General features: G+C 35.5%; 1 protein-coding gene and 1 long non-coding RNA gene across 2 annotated transcripts; both read left to right on the top strand.

The window, feature by feature from the left end:
- The first annotated feature begins 7,482 nt into the window (after positions 1-7,482).
- On the top strand, positions 7,483-7,848 carry LOC114387295. Its single transcript, XR_003661285.1, has 3 exons — positions 7,483-7,569; positions 7,663-7,750; positions 7,829-7,848. It is a non-coding gene; the product is annotated as an uncharacterized LOC114387295 (long non-coding RNA).
- A 1,707-nt stretch (positions 7,849-9,555) lies between these two features.
- On the top strand, positions 9,556-13,957 carry LOC114386048 (transaldolase-like). The gene is made up of 7 exons (XM_028346058.1): positions 9,556-9,722; positions 11,722-11,810; positions 12,233-12,309; positions 12,414-12,524; positions 13,031-13,336; positions 13,426-13,614; positions 13,724-13,957. The coding sequence occupies exons 1-7, from the start codon at positions 9,556-9,558 to the stop codon at positions 13,940-13,942; spliced, it is 1,158 nt and encodes a 385-aa protein (XP_028201859.1). The 3' UTR covers positions 13,943-13,957.
- Positions 13,958-14,229: the final 272 nt, after the last annotated feature.

Below are 14,229 nucleotides of genomic sequence, written 5' to 3'. Positions count from 1 at the left end.
ACTGCTGTTGTCTTTGCTTTGTTTTCTCATCTAACAATTTTTTCTCAAGCAAGTCATAACCCCCACGAGACAGTACGTGGGGGAAGTCATTGTATTTTTGACTCTCCTTTGCCTTTTTCCGAATTTCCTGTCATTGACAATATATTATTTGCATTTATTTAATTGTTAAAAATGTACATTTCTAAAGAAATTTAAACTAAATTGAACAAACATGTTACCTGCCAATCCGGGGTCTTGCGACTTGCAACAAATTCGTCCCAAGTTTGTTTATCCATACCATATTTTGCTGAAGGATTTTCTTCCTGTCCGGCTTGTGTGTCAGCATAGACAAATTTAGTGGTTAGCGAAGACTTAAATTGCCTCCATCTAGTGCCCACCATGGACATTACTTTTTTCTTGGCCTTTTCAGCTTCTGGGATATCAAATTTAGCCTGCATTACACATTCATCATGTCAATTTTAGTGCATGTAAACATTTTTTTGAAAATAAACTCAATGTTTGAATACATCAAACTGTTAATGTGACTTACCAAAATGTCCCCCCATACCATGTCCTTAAGAGTTTCTGGCACATTTTTCCAATTGCTGTGGACAATGGGGATATTTTCTCGAGCTACAACCCCTAAAAAACTGTGGAACTTTTCCTTCTCTGGGCCTGATGCTCTTCCAGTTGCAGGATCCACATTAACTATTGGTCTAGGCTGATCTAAACTTCTTAAAGTCAGCCTTCTAAGACGTGTGCTTTGTCGTGTCTTCTTAGGTTGTGGCTCCGAATTACCATCTGACTGCGGAGGGGACCTTGGCGGTGTCACCATGACGTTGTCCAAATGAAACAAATTTAGATTAATTTGGTAGGATTAAAAATAGCATGTATGCATCACAAAATAAATATGAATGTTACATATAAGTCAATAACAAATAAAATAATATTGTAACATTACATTGATACAAGGCGGTTACGGAGCAATGTTCTCCCATAAACCTTCAGCATGATCATGACAAATCACATGTACATCATCCACCTCTGCTTGTTCACATATTGAAGGCATTTTTGTGCAAAAAACGAGGAGTCACACAAATGTCAAGGGATGCATCATGAATTTGTTCCCTAACACCAATTGGCCTTCCTTGTAGAACCACTGATAATCTACAATTATTTGGATCTTGGATGTAAAACACTTGTCTAGCTTGTTCTGCCATAATGAACGGTTCCTCCTTGTAACCTACCTTGTTAAGGTCTACTAAAGTGAATCCCATTTCATCTCTATGAACACCGGTATTTCCATTAACCCATTTACATTTAAATACTGGCACTCTAAATTGATTATAATCAAGCTCCCAGATTTCTTCAATAACTCCGAAATAAGGCATTGAGGCTTCAATTGGGTTGTTATCAGATGCTCTAGAAAAGTGCTCAGAATGAGCCTCCACAATCACCCCACTATTCTGCACACTACTTTTATCATCTTGTGACTTTGTATAGAACGAATAATTGTTTATGTCATACCCTTGCCAAGTAGGGACATTTAGATTCAGACCAATAGCCAACAATCTTAATGTTTTGGAAGCATTGTCATCACTCATAATTGTTTCTTTAAACCAGTTCATGAAATTTCTACTATGCTCTTGCAACAATTTCATCATGTTCAATTTTGGGTTAATAGATGTCAGATATTGTTTGTGAGTTTGTATGTATGGAACGACCTCCTGTGTGTTATTCAAGATATACAAATGCGCCTGTGACACATCTTGTCGACTCATGGTAACAACATTGAAGCCTCGTGTCCCTTGACCTCCTCGTGTCCGGTCATGACGAATTTTTGGTACCCCACAGCTTCAACTATTTCCATGTACTGTGAACAAAACTCAATAGCTTCTTCAGCAACATACCTTTCTACAATGGAAGCTTCTGGTCGGTATTGATTTTTGGTATATCCCTTCAACACTTTCATGTAGCATTCAATTGGATACATCCACCGCAAAAAAGCTGGACCACACAACCGAATTTCCCTCACAAGATGAACAATGAGGTGAACCATGATGTCAAAAAATGATGGTGGGAAATACATCTCTAACTGACAAATGACAATGGCAGCCTCATTCTCCAAGTCATCCAATTGATGAGGATTAATGACTTTACTACATATGGCATTAAAAAGAAAGCACAAACGGGTTATGGCAACTCTAACTTTGTCAGGCAAGATGCCGCGAATCGCAACAGGCAATAATTGTTGCATTAAGACATGACAATCATGAGACTTCAAGCCAACCAACTTAAGATCATTGAGGGTGACAAGGCTCTTGATATTTGAAGAGTATCCTTGTGGAACTTTGACATTCCGCAGACATTGACAAAAACTTTTCTTCTCTGCTGTTGACAGTGTGTGGCATGCTGGGGGTAAATATGTTCGTCGACCTTGTGATATGGGATGAAACTGCTCTCGTATTCCCATGTCAACCAAGTCTTGACGACATTTCAAGCCATCCTTTGCCTTCCCTTTAATTTTAAGAAGAGTACCAATTAAACTATCACAAACATTTTTCTCCACATGCATAACATCTAGACAGTGACGCACATATAGATCAGACCAGTATGGAAGATCAAAGAATATTGAGTGTTTCTTCCACATGTTGTTGGGAGATCATGTCTTCTTCTGGGACTTTCCAAACACGGTTACAATGTCCTTTACACGATCATGAACTTGGTTTCCAGTTAATGCTTCCGGGGGGCCTTCATTCTCCTGACTTCCATTAAAAGCTTTTTTCAATCGTCGATAAAGGTGAAAAGCTTTTAGAAATCTTCGGTGTCTGGTATATACCGTCTTCTTTCCATGCTTGAGTTGGATGAAGCTTGTGTTTTTCTCAAATATAGGACATGCATGATGCCCTTTCCCACTGTATCCACTTAAATTTCCATATGCTAGAAAATCATTAATAGTACAAAACACCATTGTGCGTAACCTGAATGTCTACTGCACATTTGCATCCCACACATCTACCCCTTCTTCCCACAATTGTTTCAAGTCTTCGATTAATGGCGTAAGATACACATCAATATCATTCCCTGGCTGCCTTGGACCCGCGATCATCATACACAGGATAATGTATTTACGCAAAATGCACAACCATGGGGGAAGGTTGTAAATCATCAGTAAAACAGGCCAAGAACTGTGGTTGCTGCTTAAGCTACCATAAGGATTCATTCCATCAGAAGCAAGAGCAAGCCTTAGGTTCCTTGGCTCATCCCCAAACTCTGGATACAAACGATCAATTGTCTTCCACTACGGCGAATCAGCAGGATGTCGCAGTAATCCATCAGATTTTCGGTCATCCGAATGCCATGAAAGGTTTTTTGCATCATGTGCATTAGCAAACAATCGCTTAAACCTTGGTATTATTGGAAGATACCAGCACACCTTGGCAGGACGACAATTTTTGGTTCCTGCATCATCAATTAATTCATCATGTTGCACTTTGTATCATGATACCCCACACGTGGGGCATTGCCGTAGTTCTGCATACTCATTTCTATACAATATGCAATCATTAGGGCATGCATGGATCTTCTTGTACTCCATTCCCACTGGACTCAAAATCTTTTTGGCGTCGTAGTGATTTTTCGGCAAAGTGTTTTGTTCAGGAAGCATGTTCTTCAATAAGACCAGCAATTCAGTGAAGCTTTTATCACTCCACCCAAATCTTGCCTTCAAGTTTACCAAAGCTAACACTGCTGACAACCGCGTGAAAGATGTGCACCCCTGATACAATGGCGTGTTGGAATCACATTCTATTGTATCATACAGAGGTGCATGCGCTTGCTCAAAAGTCTCTTGTCCAAGATCACAGATCATTTCCTCTATACGCTCTTCGCTGTCTTCGTGAACCCCTGAGACTGAGAAACAGTTGGAATGTCGGCCGATTCCCCATGCCATATCCATTTTGTGTAATTTGGAATGATGCCGTAACATATCAGATGTGATCGGATTTCATCAACTGTCTGTCGTCTACCATTAAGACATTTAACACATGGGCAAAAATAATTGCCCCTCAAACCTTCAACATTAAGTTGCGTAAACTGTAGAAATTGTTCCACCCTGTTCTCATACTCATCACTGATGCGTTTTGCTTTCATCCAACTTCGATCCATTTTTCGTCTTTGCTATTCATGACAATGAATAAGTTATCTGTGATGCATGCTAAACTCACTTTTTTGCATTGAAGGTGTGGCCCTACCCCATTCAGGAAGACATTTTTTATAGTTGAATCAAACATACAAGTAAAATCTCTTTCGAGTGATTTGATGAAATTTCGGCAGCATTTCGCATTGGTCTTCAAGTACACAAGATGAAAGAGGTGAATGTGTGAACAATCACCCCGATCAAATATGCACCCGAAGAACAATGTCAAATGCAGTATACCGAAATTTCTTCAAATCATTCAAAAGATAATTTACCTCTACGTATGATTCAACTATAAAAATATGTCATCCCAAACTGTCCAAACGGACAATTCAAGAATCAATACATCGATTAATTCAAACTATCCGTATTAATCAATGTATCAAATCTCAAACGGGGAACTAAGGTTCACTCATAATGCAACTAAATAGTAACATGAAACAATACCGATATTTGAACAACGACATGTTACAATCATACCACTTTTTAAAAATAGAGACATACATCGAAAGATGCTCAGTGTCAACGACAACGAGTGCGGGGATGCAATTACAGGGAAAACACTAACACAAATGTTGTAATGACGACAAATAATCTGTACCATCAATGGGGGAAACTATCAGCTGGATCAATCATACTCAAATAACAATGCATCATGTTTGAGGTTTATAAAATAGTACAACCAGTAAAGAGGTTTATTTTAAGTGAAATAAGGATAATTTAAATATTTGGTCAAATGGAAACAAATTAAGTTTTGGCTAACATCTTAACTTGACCAGAACAGGATAAAGCATACTCATGTATTCTTTAACATGTTGAGGGCAACAAGCTTCTTTCACATGATAATAATACCATTCCAGAGTTGCTGTGTGCCCACTAATTTAATTACATTGAATTAGAGCTAGAATTACACAATAATATTACTTCAATCAGTACAACATCCATTAACCAAGTCCCGATTTTGTAGGTGTATAACAATGCCAATTATGTACAGAAGTCAAGTAATTAAATTCCCTGTACGTAAGGGCATTCATGAGTGACATGAGGCTCGTTTGTGTTGCTATTGTCTTTGAAAATTATTATATGTTTTGTTCATTTGTTTTCCATTATTTATGATTGCTCCATTTTTGGCTGCCTAGCAGGCTAGCTTTTAGATCAAGGGAAACAGTGGGTTCATTCTAAAGGGTAGAGGCCTAGTTGACTAAAGACAAGAGAAATTAGAAAATAGCATTTTTTTTGGGGCTGAAAATAGAGGCTTGAGGAGTTGATGTTTTGCCCTATAAAGTAGGTCAATATCAAGAATCTTCCCTAGCAACGTTAAATTGGTGTTTGCATCACAAAATTGTATTCAGAAATGATATTTCCATCGTTAGGATTTAATAGAAAGACTTTTAGCAATTCCGGGAAAGAACACAAAAAGACTTATCATAAATCTGTATTGTTTCAAATATCATGGAGTAGTAGAATGGGATGGAATGGCCTTCGAAAAGATGAATAACCTCAAAAGACTTATCATAGAAAGTGGTAGCTTTACCACAGGTCCCAATCATCTTCCAAATAGTTTAAGAGTATTAGAATGGTGGGACTATCCTTCACCATCTTTACCAATTGATTTTCATCCAAAGAAACTTGTCAAACTAGAGTTACTCGGTAGTTGCTTAATGTCTCTTGATTTGTTCATGTCAAACAAGGTATGCATACAAGTTCTCTTCACTACTTCCATATCAATAAGTTCTTTTGAATATTAATCCTTTGATTCCTATTTCTTTCTCTTTTTTGTACCTTTTTGGCAGATGTTCGTGAATATGAGAGTTTTGAATTTTTCTGATTCTCAAAATATAACAGAGATACCTGACCTATGTGGTGTCCCACGTTTACAAGAATTATCATTTTGCAATTGTGAGAATTTAATTAAAATTCATGAATCAGTTGGATTTCTGGATAAACTTAAAATCTTGTATGCTGATGGCTGCAGCAAGCTTACGAGTTTTCCGCCAATCAAATTGACCTCTCTTGAAGAACTTAAACTTTCATACTGTGGTAGTCTTGAGTGTTTTCCAGAAATATTAGGGAAGATGGAAAATGTAACTTCCCTTGATATTAAAAACACTCCCATAAAAGAATTGCCATCTTCAATTCAAAATCTCACTCAACTTCAAAGGATTAAACTGAAGAATGGTGGAATTATTCAGTTACCAAGTAGCATTTTTGGGATGAAAGAACTTCGTTATTTTATTGTTAAAAAATGTGAGGGGTTGCTTCTATCCAAAGAGAACGAAGGGGAAGCACAAATGACCTCAATGGTCTTTAGAAATCCCATTGATTTTCTTGATCTTTCACATTCCAATATATCAGACGAATTCCTTCTAAGAGGTCTCCCTTTGTTTGCCAATGTGAAAGAATTACACCTAAGAGGGGATGATTTCACAATTCTTCCAGCATGCATTAAAGAACTTCAGTTTTTGAAAGAAATTTATTTGGAAGTTTGTGAGAATCTTAAAAAAATTTGAGGGATTCCACCTAATTTAGAAATACTCTGTGTAACAGATTGCACATCCTTGAGAGGTTTGGACCTCACACTTCTTCCTTCATGCACCAAAGAATGTCGCTTATTAAGGAAGCTTTTTTTATCTGCATGTGATAATCTTAAAAAAATTAAAGGGATTCCACTGAACATAGAAGAATTGGATGTAGAATGATGCATATCCTTGAAAGTTATAGATTTGCTGAGGATACTTGATATTCATAACACCGGTTAAAATAAAAGTTGTCCTTGAACCTAAGAAGAATCTGAAATGGGGATCTGAGAAACCACATAAATACAATCCTATAATTAAGGTAGAGGAAATTGCTTGGGACTCTTGATCTTTAAATCTGAACTTGCTGAGGCTTACTCCAAATCATTCAGGGGCAGGGCAGACCCTGATAAAGCATTTGATATCAAAGAGAATGAAGACATGGTTCTAATTTCTGCAGAGCAATTGAGAGTGAAAGACAAGTCTGTAAAAACTATGGCACAAGCTGCACAACAACACTCTCTATTGGAGGAAGAGCTTAAACAAGAAAAGAAAAAGCTCGAGGAATCATCTGAGGGTCAACTAATCTTGGAAGAGCAACTGTTGCAGATGGAATACACCGTACAATATGAAAGAAGTGCAGCATTTGAGGCTCTAGAAGTGCTGGAACAGGAAATAGCCAGTAAAAATGATGAAATATGTCGATTAAATTGTGAAGTACAGGATTGGAATGCACTTTGCTGAAACCCTTAAAGTATCCTATGAACCAAGTTATCATTATGATTATCATATATCTAACAGACAGAAGACTTCTGGTGCTGAGGGGGAGCGTTTAAAAGAAGCAGCTAACATCAATAAATCATTATCTACCTTGGGGTATTTACATTTTAGCTTAATACATTAACATTTTGAATTGTCTTATTTCTGCTTTCTCATTGAGTAACTAGTATTCTCTAATCATTGTTGCAGTCATGTTATTATGATACTAGTGGATGTGGCAAATGGGAAGCAGAGGCATATCCCTTACAGAGACTCTAGACTAACTTTTCTTCTTCAGGTTGATTTATATGATGGTTTAGTTTGACTCTTTAGTCTCAGGGTTCTTTTGTTCATCACTATTTGGCATAAAATGCAGGACTCTCTTGGCGGAAACTCGAAAACAATGATCATTGCCAATGTCAGCCCTTCTATCTGGTTTGTTTATTTATCTGGAACTATATTTGGCATAATAATGTGAGTGTCATTCTATGATCAGTCTGAATTTCTTTCAAAGGAATGAATCTCATCAACCTATCACTATACATTCCATATATTGTTCTTGTAGGCTGCGGTGAACGAAGATTCTACTGGGGATGTAATTGCTTTACAACATTAAATTCGACTTTTGAAGGTGGTATTAGTTATTTCTTGTAGTATAAGTTTTATGTGAGTTGCTAATTTAACTAAAATGATAAATTTTTGGGCCAGCGACAAGTTTTGAGGCTCTAGAGGTGCTAATTTAACATCATATATTGTTACTTATAAGTGTACACTGACCAACAAAGAACAAGAAATAAGGGAGCTTATAGATAGGAAGCTTATAATATTTTTTTCCTGAACCTTATATTTTTGAATTTTTTATTTATTTTCTAATAATATCCTCTTCGCATTTGCATATTTGAATTTTTTATTTATTTTCTAATAAAATTTTATTTTGTGTTGAGTCCCTAATAAAACAACACTTTTATTCTTGATCTTTGATACTTTAATTAGCGAATTTTGTTTTAGTTCTGACTAATAACTAATAAAAAATAATTATTAGAGAACAAATACAAAATTTATTAAGTAATGAGGAACTACAAATAAGTGTTAAGAACAAAAAAAATTATTCTTATTAAGAACTTAACACAAAACAAATATTTATTACAAAACAAACATAAAAATCCAATATTTATTAAGGATGTATACTATATTTAAGGTTTTTATTTTTTAAGTAAAACCCTATTACCCGTCATCTTCTCAATAATACAAATGCCATTTACTATTCTGTTATAACACTATTGAGGACAATACTGTGGGCTGACATTCAGAGAAGGATTTACTGAATTTGCCATGTAAATACTTCATACATCCAAAAATTTCCCATAACTGTGTGCAAGTTGGTGCTATTTTGTTTCATAAGACCACAACTAATGATTGATATTTTAAGGTTTAGTTGTACTTTTGGTTCTTTTGCAATTTTCAAGTTTAATAGTTTTTCTATTTTTAAAATTAAGAAAATTCAAAAATATTCAAAATGCAAAAAAATATTCAAAAATGTTATAAGATACAACTATATTCAAAGCTAGACTTGAATTCAGAAAATAGTAGAGCACTGAGTGGGGAGCTTTCTCAAATGGTCTCCCTTTAACCAAGATGGTAATTTTCTTTCTTGGCCAAAGAAAGATGGTAATTTCCCAAGAGAACTATTATATAAATAAGCACCATTTTGTTATTTGATATTGCAAATATAAAACTCACTGTTTCAATAGTAATTTTTAAAATAATTATTCAAAATATATTATATTTAAAAGCATACTCCTTGTGGACCAGATTTTTAAGATGATGCAGAGTTATGATCATATTATTGTCAAACAAGAGCAATGTGTTTTATTGTATCTGCTAAAAAAATGCATATAATACCCACCCTATAATTAATTTTCATTTTGTGTTTTGTTTCCATTGGGTTGTTTCACTTCAGGTTGAATCCAATTTAAGTGAAAGAAAAAACAGTTTTAGAGGTTTGTGAGACAATTGTAAAGCGAGGTGGGAGCTTAGCTGGTGCAGGAATAGTGGGGATTGTACAAAAAATGGAAGAGGATCAGATACGTCTCGTCTTTGGGAATGGGAAGAGAAGTGTTGTTGCCATCAGATACGTCTCAATACAGGGCTTATTTGCAAGATTCAGTCATAGAGCTGCTAGGAACAGAAAAGTCAAACAATGTGGTGATAGAGCATACTAAAGATGGATCTGGAATAGGAGCTGCTGTATTGGCTGCTTCAAACTCCATGTACAACCAAGACTTATAGTCCATTATCATGCAAATAAAAATTGAAGGAATAATCCATTTTTCCTATTGTATATGGGAGAGGAAAAGGTGACTTGATGGAGGTCCAACATTATTTTTTAAACTCATAAACGCAGTATTGAAATTTGTATTTTATATAAAATACTCAAGTCTCTTGTTGCTAGATCTTTAAATAATTTTAGTGGATTGGTACAGTAATCAGTGTAATTTATATAACTGTTTTTTATAGTAACGTAATTTATATAAAAAAATTACAATTTTTATACAAAAGAAAGAAATAAGAAGAGAAGAGAAAAATGTGTAATAAAAATAAATGTTGTGATAGAGAAAAATGTGCAACTAAGGTTCACTCATAATGCAACTAACTAGTAACATGAAACAATATCGATATTTGAACAACGACATGTTACAATCATACCACTTTTTAAAAATAGAGACATACCTCGAAAGATGCTCAGTGTGAACGACAACGAGTGCGGGGATGCAGTTATAGGGAAAACACTAACACAAATGTCGTGATGACGACATATAATCTGTACCATGAATCGGGGAAACTATCAGCTGGATCAATCATACTCAAATAACAATTCATCATGTTTAAGGTTGATAAAATAGTACAACCAATAAAGAGGTTTATTTTAAGTGAAATAAGGATAATTTAAATATTTTGTCAAATGGAAACAAATTAAGTTTTGGCTAGTGTTGTGTGCTAGTGTTGTGTGGTAAAAATTAACTTTTTTTTTTATCAGCAAAAATAAGTATTAATTTATATTAATAAAGTACCAGAGGTACTCAAAAGTACAAATAGAGGGGTCAGATTTTTGGTTCCACGGCAGACTTAATGTAGTGTAACATAGAACCAATTTCTGAGTACATAACATATAATAAACTCTAGTAACAGTCTAACATTACACCCTAAGCTACCTACTAAAACCACTTGTGATGTTACTAGACCAGTGGTTGTAATGGGTAACAAAATCCTTCTCTAAGTTTCGAAGCCACGTCCATAACAAAAAAACTACATCGTCCAGCAGTTTGGTAGCGTCAAATGTATCATTAGCAAAGATGATTTTGTTCCTATGCCGCCAACTTGATTTCGTGCCCAACTTGGTTTTTTCTTAGTGTGGGTGCCAAGTTCCCATTTATTATTAGAATGGAATTTGTGGTTCTTTCATTTCAAAGTTCAAGTGGGATGTTATATTCTTAATTATTTTCAAAGTTTAAGCTACCCTTATATGCATCAAATTCTTAATTACTTGATCATAAATGCTCTAATAAAGACAAATCATACTGGATGTTGAAGTGTCAAAATATAACCTCCTAAATCAAGAGAATTCTTGTTATATGATTACCATTGATTATCTTTGGACTTTGGAGATTTTATTTTCATTGTTAAGCTGTTAGGCAGTGCAATCAAAATAACAACATTCTGATAAATACCTGTGTTTTCGTCCACTTAAAAACAAAAACAACTAAGATACTTGCTAGGAAAATGAAAGTGTGGTAGCATCATAATTTATCAAAAGTATCTTCAAATCTAGCAAAGAAAATATTGACGAATAGGAGCTTATGCTTACCAATGACCTGGAGCAGTCTTTGTGCTGGTGTGTTGTCTACATACCCAGTATTTTAATGAAGCTTCACAACCTACATTTAAAAGACAAAAATATATTAGGTTCAAAATAATCGTGTCAAAACTACAAACCAGATCAGGACATGGCAAATACATTTATATATACATATAGTTCAACATTTTGACAACATTAAGTGATATGACAAACAATCATGAGTTTCAGCAGGTTCTTAGTTGAACCATGAGTTTTTTGACAATATTTTCCTTGTACTAAGGATTATTTTGATTAGGCAATATTTTTATTTTGCAAACACAAGTTACATCAAGGACAAGTAATGAGAAGTGAGTTGTAATTGACATTTTCCCAATCAAGAGCGTGCCTTAATTCATTTAGAGTTCTCTTATCAGGTTGCGTGAATATGAAGTTGATGTTGATCGTTCTAAAAGACGTGGACCTGAGGTTGAAAGAATTTATTCCGTGATTCTAGAGATGGCATGTAAGTCTTGCTTGCCCTGTGCACAAAGAGGCATATGCTGTATTGTTCATGTGTTTAACTATTTAAGCTAACATATTTCTTAACATGTTGAAATTTTATTTAAAGAGTAAATGAATGTGAATGTATAATTATCGATGTGTACTAGTGGCACTAATGGTCAATATGACTCAATTGATTCATGAGACCATCAAAATGCCTAATTTCTAATGGTGGTTAACTGTGTCATAACTGGATCGTGTGGATGCTGTGTGAGACATTTTCAGCAGGTGTTTATCATTTTCATTACTTTTAAGTTACCTCAGATGATGAATTACATGAACCACATTGTACTGAAGTTTGTGAATGCTGTTTTCCACTACAATTGTTCATAACTAAACTATGAAAGGGATAATGATAATAATTCTGACTTCTGATGACTGCAGCTGTGACATACATAGATTCTAGTGCTGTTCAGGCTTTGAAAGACTTGTATCAGGAGTACAAATTACGGGACATTCAAGTAGAATAAGATTGTGAAGTTTCAACTACCGTTAGAATTCTTGAAATAATCGCTACAGGTTTACAATGTCCCCACCAACCAACTTGAGCTTATTCTTCTTGCAGATTGCAATATCCAATCCAAGTCCAGAAGTTCTGCTTACCTTGTCTAGATCGGGTCTGGTGGAGTTGATAGGCAAAGAATGGTACTTTGTGAGAGTACATGATGCTGTTCAAGTTTGCTTGCAACATGTTCAAAGCTTGAAAGGAGCATCTAACAATCCACAAGCACCATTCTCTTCAGTAGAGAACAAACCAAGTTTGTTTGCACGATTATCAAAAGAGAGAGTGGAGAAGCTTTCAATTACTGACATGGAGTCTGGTAATGGCAGGCCTCCACTCCCCGAGGAGAGAGATTCCAAATTGGAGCCATTGTTGTCTAAAGATCATTGAAGTCTACTTTGTATCATAAGGTAAAAAGTGTATTTAGCCATTCTTTCAGAAAAAATAAAATGAATAGGTTAAAGTTAAACCGGGTGTAATCAAGCCAACGTTAAAAAATAGCTTGTGTAATATTTGATTGGCCAGTTGTTGTAAAATTAAATGAATTTTTAAGAATGGTTTTATTATGTAAATCTCCTGTCAGCTGTGTATCCCTAATACGAAAATCTTGTTAAGTTTTAAGTTCATTTCAGAGCTTGTTAGGGGATTGATTTGCAGTTCTTAGAATAAATTATTGAAAGGTTTCTGAATTGGTAGGGGCAGGGAAGGACATAGAAAGTGCTTATTGGGAATTGGTTGTGAAGGACATACAAGATACTTGCAAACTTCTGGAGCCAATTTACAATGAAACAGATGGGGAAGATGGACATGTATCTCTTGCAGTTTCCCCAAAGCTAGCAAATGACACCAAGGGGACAATTGAGGCAGCAAAATGGCTTCATAATATGGTTGGAAGTCCGTGTGTTTACATGAAAATTCCTGCCACTGATGAATCCATCTCTTCCATGAAGGAGGTCATTTCTCTGGGGATAAGTGTAAATGCCACTGTAAGTTTGTTATGTGCATTCTGATGTCACAAATTTTGATCCTTATTGGCTGTAACAGCAATAGGCTCATAGTTTGCGTATTTGAACAGCTCATATTCTGCCTCCCTAAATATGAAGTAGTGATTGATGCTTACTTGGATGGCCTTGAGTCTTGTGGCATGACTGATCTCTCTAAGGTTTCAAGTGCAGCAGCATTCTACATCAGTAGAGTGGATGTTACACTTGACAAGAAACTTGAGCAAATTGGTACTTCTGAGGCTCTTGATCTCAAAGGAAAGGTAATGTGAAGCATTTTGCCTTTAAAACCTTTCTCCTTTTAGTTTTCTTAACCAATGCCCTAAGGGCACTAGTTAACATTTGCCTAAAATATTATATCAATTCTTATAGGGTGCAGTTGCTCAAGCAGTCTTAGCATACCAACTTTACCAGAAAAAATTTTCTGGTCCAAGATGGGAACGCTTGGAGAATAGAGGTGCCAAGAAGCAGAGGTTGATGTGGGCTTCAACAAATGTGAAAAATCCATCTTACCCTGACACATTTTATGTTAATTCTGTTATTGGACCAGATACAGTAAGTTATATCGGTTTCCTTATTTTTTTACCTTGACTGGATGGCCATGTGGGCTAATATGGATTAATGTTGGTGTGAAAAAGCTTAAAGTTCAGATCATTCATTAATAGGTTGCTGAAATAACCTTGCGTTTATTTGGTGCCTCTATAGATTTCAACCTTTTTAGTACAAGCTCTTCAAGCATTCATGGACCATGGTATTCTTTCAAGAACGCTTGATGCAAAAGTATCAGAGGCTCAAGACATGTACAATGCAATTGAGAAGTTGGGGATTGATTGGAGTTCTGTTGGATCAGAACTGGAACATGAGGTGCTGGATTCTTT

The sequence above is a fragment of the Glycine soja genome, chromosome 15, assembly GCF_004193775.1.
Source record: "Glycine soja cultivar W05 chromosome 15, ASM419377v2, whole genome shotgun sequence".
NCBI lineage: Eukaryota > Viridiplantae > Streptophyta > Magnoliopsida > Fabales > Fabaceae > Glycine > Glycine soja.
The sequence above is the reverse complement of the archived record's forward strand: the minus strand, read 5'-3'. Positions and strand labels throughout refer to the sequence as shown.